Genomic DNA, 17862 nt, shown 5'->3' with positions numbered 1-17862 from the left:
CCAAAGGAGCCCAGGGCGGCAAAGAGCAAATGATGAAACAATAAAAGATAATTTTAAAAAATAATTGAAATAAAAGATGCAGACTGGGAAAGTTCCCAGCAGGCAACAAAAATATAACAGAGGTGGCTCCTGTCTAATATTCAAGGAGCTGGTGCCACAGCACTAAAGGCCTGATTCTGACATTGTGTGGAATGAAGGGACAATTTGCCAGAAGCCTTCTACTTCAAGAGCTCAGTGATCAACTGAATATATAAGTAGCGAGACGATCCTTCAGGTAAAAGTAAACAGAAAAAACTATACAATCTGAGTGGCGGGCGGGGTGTGTTCAAGAGGCTGGAGAAATACCTTGGTTCATAAGAGTTTGCAAAATCCAGAGTTCAGCAATAAGAACCAAAATGTCTCAGAAACTTGGCGAGCTTTCAAGTTCTCCAGAAGCTTCGTTCATTGGGCAAGAGGCTTTGTGTAACAACTCGCCTGATGAAGCGTTCTGGAGAACTCAGTAGCTTGTGACTTTGGGGTTGTTCCCCCAATGGTACTGCCCAACTCTGGGTTCTTAAAATGTATATGCTGGGGACTAAAATGACGTCAGAGTTGGGGGGGGAGCTTTCCACATGGGGATGCTGCCACTGTGGAGAAGGCCCCTTCCCCTGCCATTGCTACTTGCCCCACTTCAGAGGGCAGGAGAACATGGCAGGTGGGCCTCTGACCACAATTTCAGTCCTCTAGGCCTGAAAGTTGCAGTCAATTGAAACCAGATGGTCTCTGCCCTCAGGCTTGCAACTGCAGCACACAAAAGGAAAAGGGAGTGAGGAGGGAAGAGGAAAAAAGCAAACACAGCTGCCAGTTCTTAAAGTTACATAGTCTTGTGTTTTTTCATCCCCATGAGCTGGTCAGGCAGGAGAGCGCCACATCATGAGTTCTACTGGGTATCAGGGTTGGGGAAGCACTTCTCAAAGTCCTGGCAGCTCAGAAGAGAGAGTGCCAGATATCTCTCAGTCATTAGCTCCCATTGAGATAACAAGCACCCCACCCACCTGGAGCCATTAACAAGCAATCTTCCTCGAAAAGGAAGTGGCTGGCTGGAGATGCAAAAGAGGTAGCAAGAGAGCATTCAGATTCTAAGGCTTAGTTGCTCTCGTTCTGCACAAGCGGCTCTCCTGTGTTGGAAACAGACTGTGAGTGCATCTTTGTGTACACACACACACACACACAGAGAGAGAGAGAGAGAGAGAGAGAGAGAGAGAGAGATTACACCACACCTCATCTCCCCGCTTTTTCTGTGGAAGGCAAGAGAGCAACGATGGTCAGGCCAGTTGCACAACCCATAGAGATAGAGCAGCCCCCTTGAACAGCCCGAAACCACAAACCCACAGATTGTGTAAAGGCTTGAGATTGGGAAAGACAGAAGAGGATTGCCCTCTACCCTAACTGGAACCCAGCTCTGCAAAAAGAATTAAAAAAGCCCTCGCTGTGGAATCCTTGTTCCTTAATAGCCCTGGATCCAAATCTTTAATCCAAGCATAGGGCAAACCTTTTCAGTCTGAGGGCCATGTTGCCTTGTATGGAACCTTCTGGGGGCCGCATGCCGTTGGCTGGGTGGGTGTAGCCAGGGGCCAAAGTAGGTGCAGAGCAATTCCAGCCACACACAAAGCAGAGGTTTCTACACCTGCAAGTATCCATGGTCAATCCGCACAAGGGCAGGATGGCAGGCACATGCATCCAAAGGAAGCACAGAACAGGACGACAAGGCGCATGACCTAAGAAGAGAGGGTGTGGCCTAGAGAAAACCCCCAAAGAGGGGCTGGATTCTTCCCCCACCAACCCAGGCCTGAGATGCCCTCCCCTGCTTTCAACCCCTCTCAGTGGCTAGATGGGGCCCTCCTTTCCACCTCTCCACAGTAATTTTTGGCAAATGTGTTATACATTTGATGTTAGCCACTCGTGAGCCCGGCTTCGGCTGGGGAGGGCGGGATATAAATAAAATTTATTATGATTTATTATGATTATTATTTCCCATGATCCTAGCAGGAACTATGGCACCCCAATAAAATGGGGAAGGGGGAGTCAGAGAGAGAGAGAGAGGGCCTGCCCCTGCAACCCCTCCACTCTCAACCCCTTCCCCTGCCAGGGAATCTCAAGGGAGGGGTGGGTGCCTCAGCCTGAAACTGCAGTGTGAGGTTATGCAACGGCCCCAGCACTGAGGCAAGGAGTGCACAACATCGACCGGAAACCACAGGGCCCCACGCCTCCCCACAAAGCACAAACCAGGTGCAACACAGCTCAGGGGACGAGGAGGGGCGGGTGAAGGACTCTGAATAGTAAGGCTGCTGCTGCGACTGCTGCTGGGCAGTCTTGGAGAGCAGGGCCTCCGGCACAGGAACCTTTCATCCAGCATCACTAACTGGTGTTATGGTGCACCAAAGTGTGGCTCCGTGCCGCTCCTTTTGCAGAGAGAGCCACAGCGCCCAGACACATAAACAAGCCAGTGAAAGAGATGCTATGCTTTCCAGTTCAACTTTCCCATACAGTGGTACCTCGGGTTACATAGGCTTCAGGTTACAGACTCCACTAACCCGGAAATATTACCTTGGGTTAAGAACTTTGCTTCAGGATGAGAACAGAAATCGTGCAGCGGCGGCGCGGCGGCAGCAGGAGGCCCCATTAGCTAAAGTGGTGCTTCAGGTTAAGGACAGTTTCAGGTTAAGCACGGACCTCCAGAACGAATTAAGTTCTTAACCCGAGGTACCACTGTACAAGTAAAGCACTTTGTTGGGGTGGCAAGCACAAACTGCAGCTTTGCCAGAGGACCGGTTGTAGCTCTCAGCATTCTTTAGCAGCAGGGTGGGGAGAGAAAGAAAAAATGCTTCTCCGTAAAGCAGGGGCCCAGATTTGATGAAGTGAACATGCGTGAGGGCTTTTTTTCTAGGGTTGGGAAAGGAAAGTGACAGGTTAAATGAGATGGGCAGAGACATATATTTAAAGCACATTTATTAAAGCACATGACTTCCCCCAAGGAATCCTGGGAACTGTAGTTTTTTTAAAGGATGCTGGGAATTGTAGCTCTGTGAGGGGGAAATCAGGGTGAGTGCACATTAGATAACCAATGTAGTTCAATCTCTCTGCAAACAAATCAGGCTGATTGCTCGTTAAGCAAGCTGTCTGGAAGCGGTCCACATCTCCCCATATCTCCCAGGACCACAGCAGTTGGCATGACATCATTAACTTTAGTTTTACCCTTCCTTTGCTCCACTTCATTGGCTACTGCTAGAAAGTTGGCAGGAGCCTTTGAGCGAAATGATGTCACAGATCTGCATCATAGAACAAACAGAAAGGAGAGGTGGATTTGGGACCGTCGCATGTTTAAAACAATGCGAAGTATTTGCTTCCAGGTGGGTTCCCCCCCCCCGCCATTTTAATGTTGTGAAGCTGCTCTATGAGCAGAAGAGTGGGGTCCAAATAATAAATTGATGTGATCAACTGGTGTCATTGCATTAGGGGCGCCCTACAGCAGACATGGCGATCGCCAGAGTTTAACGACTATCTTTTTCAAAACCGTCTCTGCTCAGTAGGATAAAGCTAGCCTGTCAGATCATTCAGATCAACACTGCGACATTTCCGAAAATTGCCCCCGATGAGATGCATGCGGGTCAAACAATTGAGCTAGAACGGACTTTCAGAGTCTGTTCATATCACTGCTTTTCAAATTCCAAGTGTACTTGTGGCTGCGATTCAGAATCTTGTGGACACCCAAGTACTTTGAGAGAGAAAAGGACACATTGCACATTCCAACTCTCCAACCGCAGGGCTTATCCACACTTAACTTTGCTCCGTATTTCTAGGTTTCCCAGGTCCCTGTCCCGGTCCAAGCAGTGTTTTTTATCCCAATGCTTTGCCTGGAAAACCACATGTTTTACCCCTGATTCAGAGGAAACAGCCACTGAGTTTTCTGTGGGTTGCCATTGCTCCGATTCAGCAGTAAAATATGGGAAAACGCCAGGACTAAAACAAACACAACTACTCAGAAACAGACCTTTCAAGCCTAAACCTGTGCCTAGAAAGTGTGGCACAAAGGGAAGTGTGGATGAGTTGGCAGCCTAATATCTTAAATTCTGAAACCAACTCTTCTGGGGTGGGTGGTGGTGGAATTTAGACTACTATTTTTTGCTTTCCACCTTCTGCCAGACACAGTAAAATTGGTATCGTCTTCCAGCCTTTGCTGGACCACTGTAGGACCACTGTAGCCACCCCCAACGACACGTTCCCAAGATGGAGGGTGAGGGAACAGCTGCAGTCGCCTGTGGTTCCTGCGCAATGTTTGCCATTTTGCCAAAGGTTGCAGGCAGCTTTACCTGCAGCAATTGCATGTTGATTGCCCTCTTAAAAGACAAAGTCCAGCAACTGGAGGAACGTGTAGCTATGCTCCAAAGAATTAGAGAGCTGGAACTCTTCTTGGAAGCAACAGAGCACACCGTCTCCACCAAGGAAGAGACAGGGGACTCCCCTGAGAAGGTGGCTAGTTCACCAACACAGGAGCCAGATATATGGAGAAACGTGACTCAAAGAAGTAGGAGGCCCAGGGTTCGCTCTGATTGTTTAGAAATACGCAATCGCTTTGAGGTCCTTTCCCCTAGCATGGAAGACGAAGAGCAGACTCCATTTGAGGATCTCTCCCTCATTACAGTCGATCAGGTATATGAAGACGAGGAGCAAAGGCAGTCCTCTGGGAATGTCCAGGCGACCTTGGAACCGACAGCTCACAGAAGAACCCCGACCAGACCTAAGAGGAGGCGTGTAGTGGTGATAGGGGATTCCCTACTGAGGGGAACAGAAGCAGTGATCTGTGGGCCTGACAAGATGTCTCGGGAAGTGTGCTGTCTCCCCGGGGCTAAGATCCAAGATGTAACTGAACGACTGCAAGGAATCATAAAACCCACTGACAAATACCCCTTCCTCTTGGTTCATGTGGGAACCAATGACACTGCAAGCAATAGCCTCCAGAAGATCAAAAGAGATTACGAGGCTCTGGGCAGGAAATTGAAGCAATTAAATGCACAAATTGTCATCTCATCTGTCCTCCCAGTTGAACGACGTGGCCCAGGGAGAGAGGGAAAAATAGTGGAAGTGAACAACTGGCTTCGCAAATGGTGCAAACAGGAACGGTTTGGATTCTTAGATCACGGAATGCAGTTTCTTGAAGATGGACTTCTGGCAAGCGATGGGCTGCACCTCACAACGGTTGGGAGGAATGTTTTTGCAAAAAATCTCAGAAACCTCATCAGGAGGGCTTTAAACTGACTAATGTGGGGGAGGGAGACAGTGCTCCTGAAGGTAGGAGTCTATCAATTGATGAAGATGATCATCCAAATGTCATAGACCGAATGGAGCAAAGAGCATGCAGACCTAGTGGTGGGAGGAGAAAATCCTTAAATAAGAGACACGGGGGAATGATTAATGGACTTCAATGTCTGTACACTAATGCGCAAAGCATGGGAAATAAACAAGATGAGCTTGAGCTCCTGGTACAGCAAACTAAATATGACATAATAGGAATCACTGAAACCTGGTGGGATAAATCCCACGATTGGAATGTAATAATGGAGGGATACAATCTATTTCAAAGAAACAGACCAGACAAGAAAGGAGGAGGAGTGGCGTTATATGTCAGGGATGTGTATACCTGTGAAGAGATCCAAGATTTAGAACCTCAAAGCCAAAGTGAGAGCATTTGGGTCAAAATTAAGGGAGAGAAGAATAACAGTGACCTCATTGTGGGCGTTTACTATAGATCCCCAAGCCAAACGGAGGACATAGATGATGCCTTCCTGGAACAGATGGCCAAGCATGCAAAAGGAAGGGAGATAGTAGTAATGGGGGACTTCAATTACCCGGATATTTGTTGGATGTCAAACTCAGCCAAGAGCATAAGGTCAAACAGATTCCTCACTGCCCTTGCAGACAACTTCATTGTCCAGAAAGTGGGAGAAGCAACAAGAGGAACAGCCATTTTAGATCTGGTCCTAACCAATGTTGATGACCTGGTTAGTGGGGTAGAAGTGGAAGGATCATTAGGCGCGAGTGATCATGCTCTTCTGAAGTTTACTATACAGCGGAAAGGAGCAGCCAAGCATACTAGGACTCAATTTCTCGACTTTAAGAAAGCCGACTTCATAAAGCTTAGGGAAGTGCTGGGTGAGATCCCATGGACAGTAATACTAAAAGGAAAGGGAGTTCAAGATGGCTGGGAGTTTGTTAAGAGGGAGATAGTAAAAGCACAACTTCAGGCAATACCAATGAGACGGAAACATGGAAGGTGCCTAAAGAAGCCAGGGTGGCTATCTAAAGAACTTTTAACTGAGTTAAGATTAAAAAAGGATGTGTACAAAAAATGGAAAAGGGGGGAAACCACCAAAGAGGAATTCAAACAAATAGCCAGCACGTGTAGACACAAAGTCAGAAAAGCTAAAGCACAAAATGAACTCAGGCTTGCTAGAGAGGTTAAAAGCAACAAAAAAGGCTTTTATGGGTATGTTCGTAGCAAAAGGAAGAACAAAGAAACCGTGGGGTCACTCAGAGGAGAAGATGGTGAAATGCAAACAGGGGACACAGAAAGGGCTGAACTCCTCAATGCCTTCTTTGCCTCAGTCTTCTCCGATAAAGAAAACAATGCCCAACCTGAAGAATTTGGAGCAAATGATTCAGCAGAGGAAACACAGCCCAGAATAACTAAGGAGATAGTACAAGAATACTTGGCTAGTCTAGATGTATTCAAGTCTCCAGGGCCAGATGAACTGCATCCAAGAGTATTAAAAGAACTGGCAGATGTGATTTCAGAACCACTGGCAGTCATCTTTGAGAATTCCTGGAGAACAGGCGAAGTCCCGGCAGACTGGAGGAGGGCAAATGTTGTCCCTATTTTCAAAAAGGGGAAAAGAGAGGACCCAAATAATTACCGCCCAGTCAGTCTGACATCAATACCAGGGAAGATTCTGGAGCAGATCATTAAGCAAACAGTCTGTGAGCACCTAGAAAGGAATGCTGTGATCACCAATAGTCAGCATGGATTTCTGAAAAATAAGTCATGTCAGACTAACCTGATCTCGTTTTTTGACAGAATTACAAGCCTGGTAGATGAAGGGAACGCAGTGGATGTAGTCTACCTTGATTTCAGCAAGGCATTTGACAAGGTGCCCCATGATATTCTTGTAAAGAAGCTGGTAAAATGCGGTCTTGACTATGCTACCACTCAGTGGATTTGTAACTGGCTGACTGACCGAACCCAAAGGGTGCTCATCAATGGTTCCTCTTCATCCTGGAGAAGAGTGACTAGTGGGGTGCCACAGGGTTCTGTCTTGGGCCCGGTCTTATTCAACATCTTTATCAACGACTTGGATGATGGACTCAAGGGCATCCTGATCAAATTTGCAGATGACACCAAACTGGGAGGGGTGGCTAACACCCCAGAGGACAGGATCACACTTCAAAACGACCTTGACAGATTAGAAAACTGGGCCAAAACAAACAAGATGAATTTTAACAGGGAGAAATGTAAAGTATTGCACTTGGGCAAAAAAAATGAGAGGCACAAATACAAGATGGGTGACACCTGGCTTGAGAGCAGTACATGTGAAAAGGATCTAGGAGTCTTGGTTGACCACAAACTTGACATGAGCCAACAGTGTGACGCGGCAGCTAAAAAAGCCAATGCAATTCTGGGCCTCATCAATAGGAGTATAGCATCTAGATCAAGGGAAGTAATAGTGCCACTGTATTCTGCTCTGGTCAGACCTCACCTGGAGTACTGTGTCCAGTTCTGGGCACCACAGTTCAAGAAGGACACTGACAAACTGGAACGTGTCCAGAGGAGGGCAACCAAAATGGTCAAAGGCCTGGAAATGATGCCTTATGAGGAACGGCTAAGGGAGCTGGGCATGTTTAGCCTGGAGAAGAGGAGGTTAAGGGGTGATATGATAGCCATGTTCAAATATATAAAAGGATGTCACATAGAGGAGGGAGAAAGGTTGTTTTCTGCTGCTCCAGAGAAGCGGACACGGAGCAATGGATCCAAACTACAAGAAAGAAGATTCCACCTAAACATTAGGAAGAACTTCCTGACAGTAAGAGCTGTTCGACAGTGGAATTTGCTGCCAAGGAGTGTGGTGGAGTCTCCTTCTTTGGAGGTCTTTAAGCAGAGGCTTGACAACCATATGTCAGGAGTGCTCTGATGGTGTTTCCTGCTTGGCAGGGGGTTGGACTCGATGGCCCTTGTGGTCTCTTCCAACTCTATGATTCTATGATTCTATGATTCTATGGACAAGGTTCAAGGGAGGTGCACGTCATCATGGAACTTCCCCGCAGTCAGGACCAGGCACTGTCAAACCTCTGCATAAGCTTCATGAAAGAAAATCAGGATAGATACTCAATAAACATCTTGTCTACTTTCTGTTCTAACTTAGGGAGAGACGGCTCAGAATAATATCAGACCTACGTTCTATGGCCTGGAGCTGGGTTCACGTCAAGAGCCAAATTAAGCTAGTGAGAGAGGATATACATTGTAAAATACGTGCAAACATATATCAGACCCTCCAAGTGTCCCTACTTTCCAGGGACGTCCCTGATTTAGAGAAGCCGTCCCAGTTTCTGATTTGATTCTGGAATGTCCCACTTTTCCTTAGGATGCCACTATTTTCAATGGAGAAATGTTGGAGGGTATGGAGTTACCTGACCCCTGAGCTGTCTGAAGGCAAACCTGTATAGGAAAGGGTTTTTTTTTAATGTTGAATGTTTTATTATGTTTTTATATATGTTGGAAGCTGCCCAGAGTGGCTGGGGCAACCCAGTAAGATGTGTGGGGTATAAATAGTAAAATTATAATTATGGAATGGGACATCCTTATTTTCACCAGAGAAATGGTGGAGAGCATGCAGACATTTGTTAGCTCACACTGAGGTCTGGAACTACAGAGGAATGGGCGTGGTTGCTTATTTTCTACCCAGGCCCTAGGTCAGGGCCGGGGAACATGTGACCCTCCACTATTGCTGCACTACAACTCCCATCAGCCCTGACCATTACCTATGCTGGATGGGGAATACGGGCATCGGAATGCAGCAACACCTGGATGGCTCTCTATACCTGCCCTAGCCTTTGAAGTACCATATTTTTTGCTCTATAAGACTCACTTTTTCCCTCCGAAAAAGTAAGGGGAAATGTGTGTGCGTCTTGTGGAGCGACTGCAGGCTGCGCAGCTATCACAGAAGCCAGAACAGCAAGAGGGATTGCTGCTTTCACTGCGCAGCGATCCCTCTTGCTGTTCTGGCTTCTGAGATTCAGAATTTTTTTCTTCTTCTTGTTTTCCTCCTCCAAAAACTAGGTGTGTCTTGTAGAGCGAAAAATACGGTAGCTTGTAATGTGCTTTAGTTAGGCTTGTACTGATAGTGTATCCTTTAGGCTGGCTAGAAACTAGGGTGCTTCGGAATACATACAGCACCTTTGAAAAGGCCGTAGCTCAGTGGCACAGCATATTCTCTGCCGCCAGCAGGTCCCAGGTACAATCGGCAGCATCTCCACATAGGGTTGGGAATATCCCCTACCTGAAACCCTGGAGAGCCGCTGCCAGCCAGTGTAGGCAGCACTGAGCTAGATGGACCAAGCGTCTGACTCAGAGTCAGGCTATGTTCCTATCAAAATTTGGCCCGTTCTCTTGCTGATTCTACGGCGGTGGGATGTTAGTGCTCCAGGTGTGTGCACCAGGCTTCTTTGGACTGTGGCTCAGGGACAGAACATCTGCTTTGCATGCAGAAGGTCCCACGTTCAATCCCCAGCACCTCCACGTAGGGCAGGGGGAGACTTCTGGCAGAGACCTTGGAGAGCTGCTGCCAGTCAGTGCAGTGCTAGATGGCTCAATCGTCTGACTCCATATAAAACAGTCTCCTATGTTCCAATCCAAGAAGCTAAGTTCGAACATGAGTTTGTGCATCTCTGCTTTTAGAGAAGAAACCGTCTTCCTGGTTTTCGTTGGGAGCTCCCCTCTTGGTCCTTCTTGCAATAAACAAATAATCATCTAAACGGCCTTTCTGAAAATCCGGCAGTCCTGTTGTAGAAAGAGGTCTTCTTTTCCTCTTCGCATGCTATGTTTCCCCGCCAACGATCTCTGTTGTGCGCGTGCCTCCCATTTCTTTCTGCCTCCGTTCTCCCGACTTCTTGTCCCGCTTTGCAATTTGAAGTTGAACAGAGAGAGAGAGAGAGAGAGAGAGAGAGAGAGAGAGAGAGAGAAGGCTCGCAAACCAATTGATGCTATTAAAAAAAAAAAAAGTTTCAGAGCTTGCAAGCTTGGTCACACCAATAGGAAACCAGCCCTAGCGGCTTGTGTGACTTCACTTCCCAAAATTAGACACACACACACACACATGCACACACACACACACACACACACACCCGAGCCCTGTTCATCCGGCCCCCTGTGCAAGCTCAGCCCCTGCCAATGCAACTGAGCCAAGCGCCCATGGAACTCTAGGCGGGAAGCAGCAGGTACAGGCAGGCGTGCCATGGATTGCACCATCAAGGTAAGTTCTGGAGATGTTCCTCCATCTTCGTCAGCAGCTGGCTCCCTGGCCCCCTTCTCTGTCTCAGGCTTGCACCAAGCTGGTCTCTGGTTCAGTTCCTCTCTCTCTCTCTTTCTCATACACACCCGGCTCCAGAAACAGGGGCCCCCTCCGCTCTTTCCTTCTGGTACAAAAAAATTTCCTCTTCCTTCCCTTTCGCGGCGGTTGATGTCTCTGAGCTTTTAAAAAACCCAAACCAAACCACCACAAGAGACGCCTTGAGCTCTGAATGGGAGAGTTCCCTTCCACTGCCTGGCCTGACCGGCCGAGAGATAGAAGATGGGGGTGAAATGGGGGACCCCCCACAAAAAACTGTCATGCGTGGAGAGACTCCTCTCCGCCATATCATCATGGTGACAGCAGGAAGAGGATATTCCTACAGGGGTGCCTGTACTGGCCTGCCAAACCCCAAGAATTTCAGGGATGGAGTCCAAGTTTTGGGGTGCTTCAGCCTCCCCCCCCAAAAAACTGGAGGTACTCCTCTTCATTAAAGGTCAGTTCATTTTTCCTTTTGCATTTCGGGGTTATCAGCTTGTACACTGGTTTGCCTTTCCTGACTTTACCTTTCTCTGTGATCTTTTAATTTTTTAATTTTCCTTTCAACCGCATATTCACGCGGGTCCATGGATGCTTTTAGGGCTTTGCGAATTCTCTAAGCATCCACTTCAATTCGCAACCCTGTAGCCTTAAGATGTGCTTTTGTCCACCATGGGTGTGTTCTTGGCAAAACCGTGGATCTTTTGATTTGAGGTTGTTTGAGACTGAATGTGCATGGCTTGTGTTTCTCCAACTACCCAAAAGGCATGTATTTAAGAGGAGAGAGAGAAATGAACCAGCAGAAACTCTTGAAAGATTTGTAGTCATTTTTGGTTTGGCATTGCTGTCTCTATTGGTGGGGGGGGGGGCATTCTGTGTTTGGGCTGGGTTGTAGATTAGTACCGGACTGCTCTAGTTTTCAAAAACAAGGAACACTGAGCCATTTTTGTTAGGGCTGGAATCTGGCAGGGTGGGAGTAAGATTGGGCACCTCCTGAACTTGGACCCAGACTCTGACAAGGTCAGCACCGGCAGTTTCCCTTTGACATTATTCACTGCTTTGTGTTGTTGAGACAGTTTCAGCAAATATTCAGTTAGTACGCCACCACCCTGCCTCTGCCAGGTTAAAGAGGCCACGGAGCCTGATGTCTTGCTTAACAAAGCACTGGAGCCAATGGTGCTGATTTTGCATCTGTCCCAAGAGCCCTCTGGGAATATTGTAGTTTGAAATGCAAGCTAATTTACATGTCTTGAGTAGAGGCATCTCACTCCTCTTCTAAGGCGACTATCTTTGCGATGTTTGATGAGAGTTCCCTAGGAAGCAATCTGTGGCCATTGAAAGGGTGGATCTATTTTGTTTTTTAAAAAGTTTAGGGTACAGCTTTATTTTTTAGGATTTTAAATGGTGTTGCTAACTGACCAGGGAGGGGGGAAAGAGGACCTAATTCCTTGCTCCTGTTTCTTAATCGGCTGAAGTAAGCAGGAAATAAAAATGTTCACCTGCTAAGGTCTCCGAATCAAGCTGCTGTTAAAGGCACAGAGAAAGAATGGCCTCCAGTTCTCAGGGAGCATCTATTAAATATGAAATGTTTGCAAACGGGGAAAGTATAAGTGCTGGTGCCAAGGGAGCATTTTCAGGGAGAGTCCTAGTGGTAGGCCAGAATATTTGGTAAAGAGCACGATTCATGGGTCAAGCTCACAACTTGTTTTCCCTTTTACTGACTGTGCCCTGTGCCTTTAGAAGCATCTTGACCTACACAAAACCATGGGGGAAATTCTGCATGCTTAATTTGCCTATGCCAAGCTTCAGTTAAACCAGCAGTGGGAAACCTGTGGCTCTCCATACAGTTGATGGACTCCAACTCCCATCAGCCCCGGGGCCAGGGATGATGGGGGTTGCAGTCCAGCAACACCTTGAGGTCCCACAGGTAGAAATGGTGACACCTGCATAGCTATCACCTAGAAACTGAAACCTCTGCTAAACCGTGGATTCACTAGTCAAGCTGCTATGTCTTCGCTTTACTCCCTCTTCTCTTTCTTCCAGATTTTGGGAGACTAATATTTGGCTGGTTTCTTTGTTTATTTTATGATGACATTTACTTCTCAACTTTCCATCAAATAGCTCAAGCTGGTGCATGTGGTTCCCCATTTAAAGTTCACAAGAACCCAGTGAGGTAGGTTAGACCTTGAGAAAGAGCAACTGGCCCAAGGTCACTCAGTGTGCTGGGTAGGGATTTGAACAGCTCTTAGTGTGACACTCTAACCATTTTGCCATGCTAGATCTCTCAGGCTGAAAAGGATATACCAAGAGCTCTGGCCACAAGTTTCAATATAAGGAATAATTCCTACTCAAGAGTTGGAAAGAAAAACGTGTGTATTCTGCTAAGAATAACAGTTAGAAACTAATAGTAAATTTAAACACAGCGTGTAAGTGCGATAGTTTTAAGGTAATAGTAAATTTAGATACAACGTTAAAGTACAAAAATAATGTAGTTTCAAATATGCAGTGATATAGTATAAAGGTACATAAAATACCAGTACACAACAATACACAACAATTGTTTTATACAAGTCTCAATGGCAGTCAAAAAGAGTCCATATTGTATAAAATCAGAATAAAGAATGAAGAATCAAATAGGGCCAAAAAGGATCTCTCATGCTGCCATCAACAGGTGTATGTCAGGCAGAAATCCAACAGGAGAAGCTTTCTCCTCACATGGAGGGATAGGGAAAGGCTTCATTTATTGGATGAAGCCCGTGATGCAGCTGTTAAAAAGTCACAGGGACTATTATAGGGGGAAGTAAGGCAGCCAGGCTGGAGGGCAGTTGTCCTATATTAATTAAGAATGAGTGCTAGGGTGTGATCTGGTGTATATAACACACCAAAGCCTGTCTAGATCACTGTCTCCTATAACAGAGGTGATAAAGGATAGAGATACACACTTCCACACACTTTTGCTTCACGCTACCCAGAAAGAAACAAAGAAACCTTGGATCCCTCCATGCATTTAAAGCCCTTTGCTCCCCTCACAGAATCCTGGGAACAATAGCTTACCCCTCCCAGAGCTACAATTCCCAGCAGCCTTAACAAACTACACCCTAAACAGACTACATTTCCCAGGGTTCGCGGGGGGGGGGGGGGCATGTGCTTTAAATATATGGCAGACAAGGATTCCCAATTTTAATTTATTTCAACTATACCACAGACGGCCAGTTCATGCTGGTCCGTTGGCAACCTTTAGGGAGCTGCTATCCTATGCTTGATTTGGAGTGGGAAGGTACAACAGATCTCTTTTATCATTCTAGGTTGGATCTTTAAAAAGCAAAAACAAACCCACAACCTGTTAATTTGGGGCGGGGCGGGGCACTGTCAGAGGAGCATGTTGCTGTTTATGTGGTAAGGATCCTAGCGGGTTCAGCATGTGTACATTTACCCGATATAAGAGAAAACAATAGCTGGGGGAAGGGAGGCCTTAGAACTGAGTAACAGCACCCCCTCTCCACCAATATTCAGGATTTCGGTAGCCAAACAGGAAGCTGTGCCTCCACCGCTCCCCCCTGCCCTCCAGCTCCATCCTTTATTACAGAAGATAGGAGAGCTATTTAAAGCCCCCCTGGCTTGCAGGGCAGTTCTGAGCCTCGGGTCCCCATCAGGCAGGCCTTATCAGCAACAGCAGAGGCTTCCGGCTTTGCGGCCTCAGACTTCCTGCCTTTGCTTCCTGTGTTAGCTGTCCCACCAGCAACATCGAGCTACCATGATTGTCACCTCCCCCCTTACACCCCACCCCACCCCCTGCCTGCCCGTCCCGCAATCGCCACCATCATCACAACCACATCAGCCAGGCTGCCTCACGTTTCAACGACACACGCTGGTTTTCGTGCAGCGCAGAATCTAGGCTTGCTGTTTCTACACTTTGACAACACTGTTAGGAGTTTGAGGGTGCCAGGAACCCCTCTAAAGCCTAGATCAGGGGTTCCCAAACTGTGGTCCGGCAGTCCACAAACTTTTATTCAGGTAGCCTGTGGTGTCTCTGTAAAAAATACAATTAAAAATCACACGGCGTTTACTCCAGCACATTACAGTTGCTGCAGCAGGCAGATAAACCGTAACTGGCCCACGAAGACCCTTGGCAATTTCCCAGTGATCTTGGGTGGGGTGGGGAGTTTGGGAACTATTGCCCTAGATCCAGCAAGTGTTAAAATCTAATCAAGTCTCTCTAGCTTTATGAACGCCTGGATCCAGCAAGTTTTATAAGCCAGGCTAGTTTTCTGTTTTGAGGCGATTGCCTAGGTGATGGGCAATTAGGAGAACAACGGATTAAGGGGCTTGGTGCGAGACAACAACAGACAAAAGCTAGTGTCTAGAATAGAGTTTGGGGGGCTGTGAACTACAAGTAAAGCAGCACGCTGTAGAAAGAATCAGAGAGCAATGTTTGATTTCTGTTTGAATCCAAGGCTGCGGCCGTGGGAGAAGCAAGACTCTTTTGGGGTGTTCATGCTGTGAACCCTTCCATCTCAGGCTGTATGTGTAAATAGACCATATATCCTGAAGGCACCACAGTCCCCGCTGTGCCTCAGTCCTGGGACCCCTGAAATGTCGCACCACTTGGAGACTGGGGCTTTCGTGCAGCAATAGCGAGTGAGATGGACCAATGGTTCTGACACAACACAAGGGAGCTTTCTGTGTTCCTAGTCTTACACACACACACACACACACACACACACACTTGCAGCATCACCTACAAGTTTTTGGCCATGCCTTGCCTGGGCACGCCTCCCTCAGTGAGTCTACCTCCTAGTTACATCAGGTCCAGGGAGCTGTTATCCGTGGGGCACCTGTGGGGCTGAGCCTTGGCGCCAGTCCTGCACATGCGTACCTCACAAGTTCTAGGTTTTGGAAGACCCCTGGGCAAGATGCTCTCAGTGTCCCCCTAACCTCCTGCAGCCGCCATCTCCTCGCCTCTCCCTCTGAGCCCAGTTCACACACCCCGGCCAAAAGGAAATCACAAGGCATGCAGAGAGGCGACTGCTGCTCCTCTTCACCCCTCTCATTGCTGGCTCGCTTGGAGAGAACAGCTAAACATGCAGCAAAAGTGAGCGTTGAGAGCAGCAGGGCATTCCAGGGATTGGGAACGGGGCCTATATTGGGACATGGTCCTCAGCAGGTGCCCGACAATGCCAATCTAGCCCCCCCCCCCAATATTATCTGGTTATTTGTTCTGCAACTGTGCTGCTGTTCATCACCATCGGTTCTGGCCAACTGCAGCTTCACTAAGATTTGCCCATGGTTTCATGGGTTTGGGTGTTTTGACAGGTTCCGGTTCTTGTTTTTTCCATATAAAATCCAGATTTTTAAAAAAGAGAAAAATCAATTTGCCACTGATATTATGCTTTTTGCTGTGAAGGGGGGTGGGGAGGGGAGACAGGCTCTGATCCCTTGGGATCAGATAAAAATTTTAAAACAATTAAAAAGTTGCTTATTCTAGGAGGGTGGGGAACTTCAGGCCTGGGAGCTATATTATTATTATTATTATTATTATTATTATTATTATTATTAAATTTATATGCCCCCCATCTGACTGGGTTGCCGCAGCCACTCTGGATGGCTTTCAGCAAATTAAAAACATTAAGCACAGTAAAACATCAAACATTTAAAACTACCCTATACAGGGCTGCCTTCAGATGTCTTCTAAAAGTCAGATACAGTAGTTGTTTATTTCCTTGACATCTGATGGCCTTCCTGACTTCTTTGTTTCACCCTTTGGACTCTCCTCAGGGTATAAACCTCTCAAGGCCTTCACCAGCCCTGCCTTGCATCCTTCTTGAGTGTTTTTGCCTGGCTGGAATTTGTCGAACTCTGACAATGCCTCTTGCTTGCCTGGATGGAAGGGGTGGGTGTAGAAATTACTTTACCATACAAATATTACATTTAAATTAATTGCTCTGCCCACTATTCCCTCTGGCCCTGCCCACCTCTGCCACATGGCACACCCCACTCCACCAAAAGTTGCCCCCCCCCAAAGGAAATATGGGCCGAATAAGGTTCCCACCCCCCGTAATCTAGGATATTGGATAAATATGTAAAGGTTGCTAAGCAACCAACGCTCTTCTTTCTTCTTCCCTGAACCCGGCAACCGTACAAATCTCTCCAAGGCTGAGCTACTGTTGTGACAACGGAGGGGCCAGCCGCAATGGTTTCCTCCACCTGCCCGCTTTAGAAATGGTGGCCTACAAATTAAAGCAACTTTTCTCGGCCTGCGGCCTTCAGGATGTTTTGGACTACAACTCTCCAGGCCGCTGGGGCTGATGTGAGTTTGCAGTCCAAGTTCGCCTCTGGACTGTCACTATTGTGCAAGAGGGATTCGATTGCTAAACAGAAGTTTTAGCTCATTTACAGAGGGTTAGAGTGCTCTGGCACCACAACCCACACTTTTTTAAAAAGCCATACTTTGGGGGGGGGGGGGGGAATGACAAGGGAAAGCGCCAAAAAGTATTGGACAGCAATCATTGGATGGGAAGATGTCGAAGCGCCATGTAAACAAATAACCTCCCTGTGGAAAAAAATTCAAACAAAGGCTCAAGGGAGATCGGGCATTGCTCAACTTTGTCCAAGCAGATCAGGGTGAATGCTCAGTAAACCAGGTTGGCAAAGGCAGTCCTTGCTGATGGCACCACCACCTCAGATGCAAGACTACTTACTGTATTTTCTGGCTTATAAGACTACTTTTTAACCCAGGAAAATCTTCTCAAAAGTCGGGGGTCGTCTTATACGCCGGCTACAGCAGCAGCTCCTGCAGCAACTCCCCACCAAAGGATAAAACGACAGCAAATTATATCAGAGGACACCAAGCTCTCTAAATGAAGCATAAATACGCTTGAAAATTGGCCCTGGAAGCCCCTGGCCACTGGGAAGTGGAGCAGATTTCCGAGCCGAACTAGAGACTGGTTTTTTTAATTTTTATTTGGTGTGCGTTGGAAGAGGGGTAGTCTTATACGGCAAGTATATCCCAAACTCTATATTTTAACTGGAAAAGTGGGGGGGTCGTCTTATACGCCCAGTCGTCTTATACGCCAGAAAATACGGTAATTTGCTTTGGCTCCTAGACTTCACCTTTTCATTTGCTCTTTACCTCAGTCAACACTGTGGCCCCATCTGCATTAACTTGTTAGAGATTTTTTGGGGGGACCCGCCAAAAAAAACCTAGAAGTTGGTAAATGGTAGGATTTTG

General features: G+C 47.1%; 1 protein-coding gene across 3 annotated transcripts in view; it reads left to right on the top strand.

The window, feature by feature from the left end:
- The first annotated feature begins 10400 nt into the window (after window positions 1–10400).
- Window positions 10401–17862, top strand: part of LOC114603529 (retroviral integration site protein Fli-1 homolog) — a 32374-nt gene continuing 24912 nt past the window's right edge. For all 3 annotated transcript variants that reach the window (XM_028742596.2, XM_028742597.2, XM_028742595.2), the window contains exon 1: window positions 10401–10559. In XM_028742596.2, the coding sequence (XP_028598429.2) occupies window positions 10542–10559 (18 nt within the window). In that variant the 5' untranslated portion in view covers window positions 10401–10541. The remainder of the gene's footprint in view (window positions 10560–17862) is intronic.

Source organism: Podarcis muralis, chromosome 7 (assembly GCF_964188315.1).
Source record: "Podarcis muralis chromosome 7, rPodMur119.hap1.1, whole genome shotgun sequence".
Taxonomy (NCBI): Eukaryota; Metazoa; Chordata; class Lepidosauria; order Squamata; family Lacertidae; genus Podarcis; species Podarcis muralis.
Note: the sequence above shows the minus strand (reverse complement) of the source record. Positions and strands in the feature narration are given on the sequence as shown.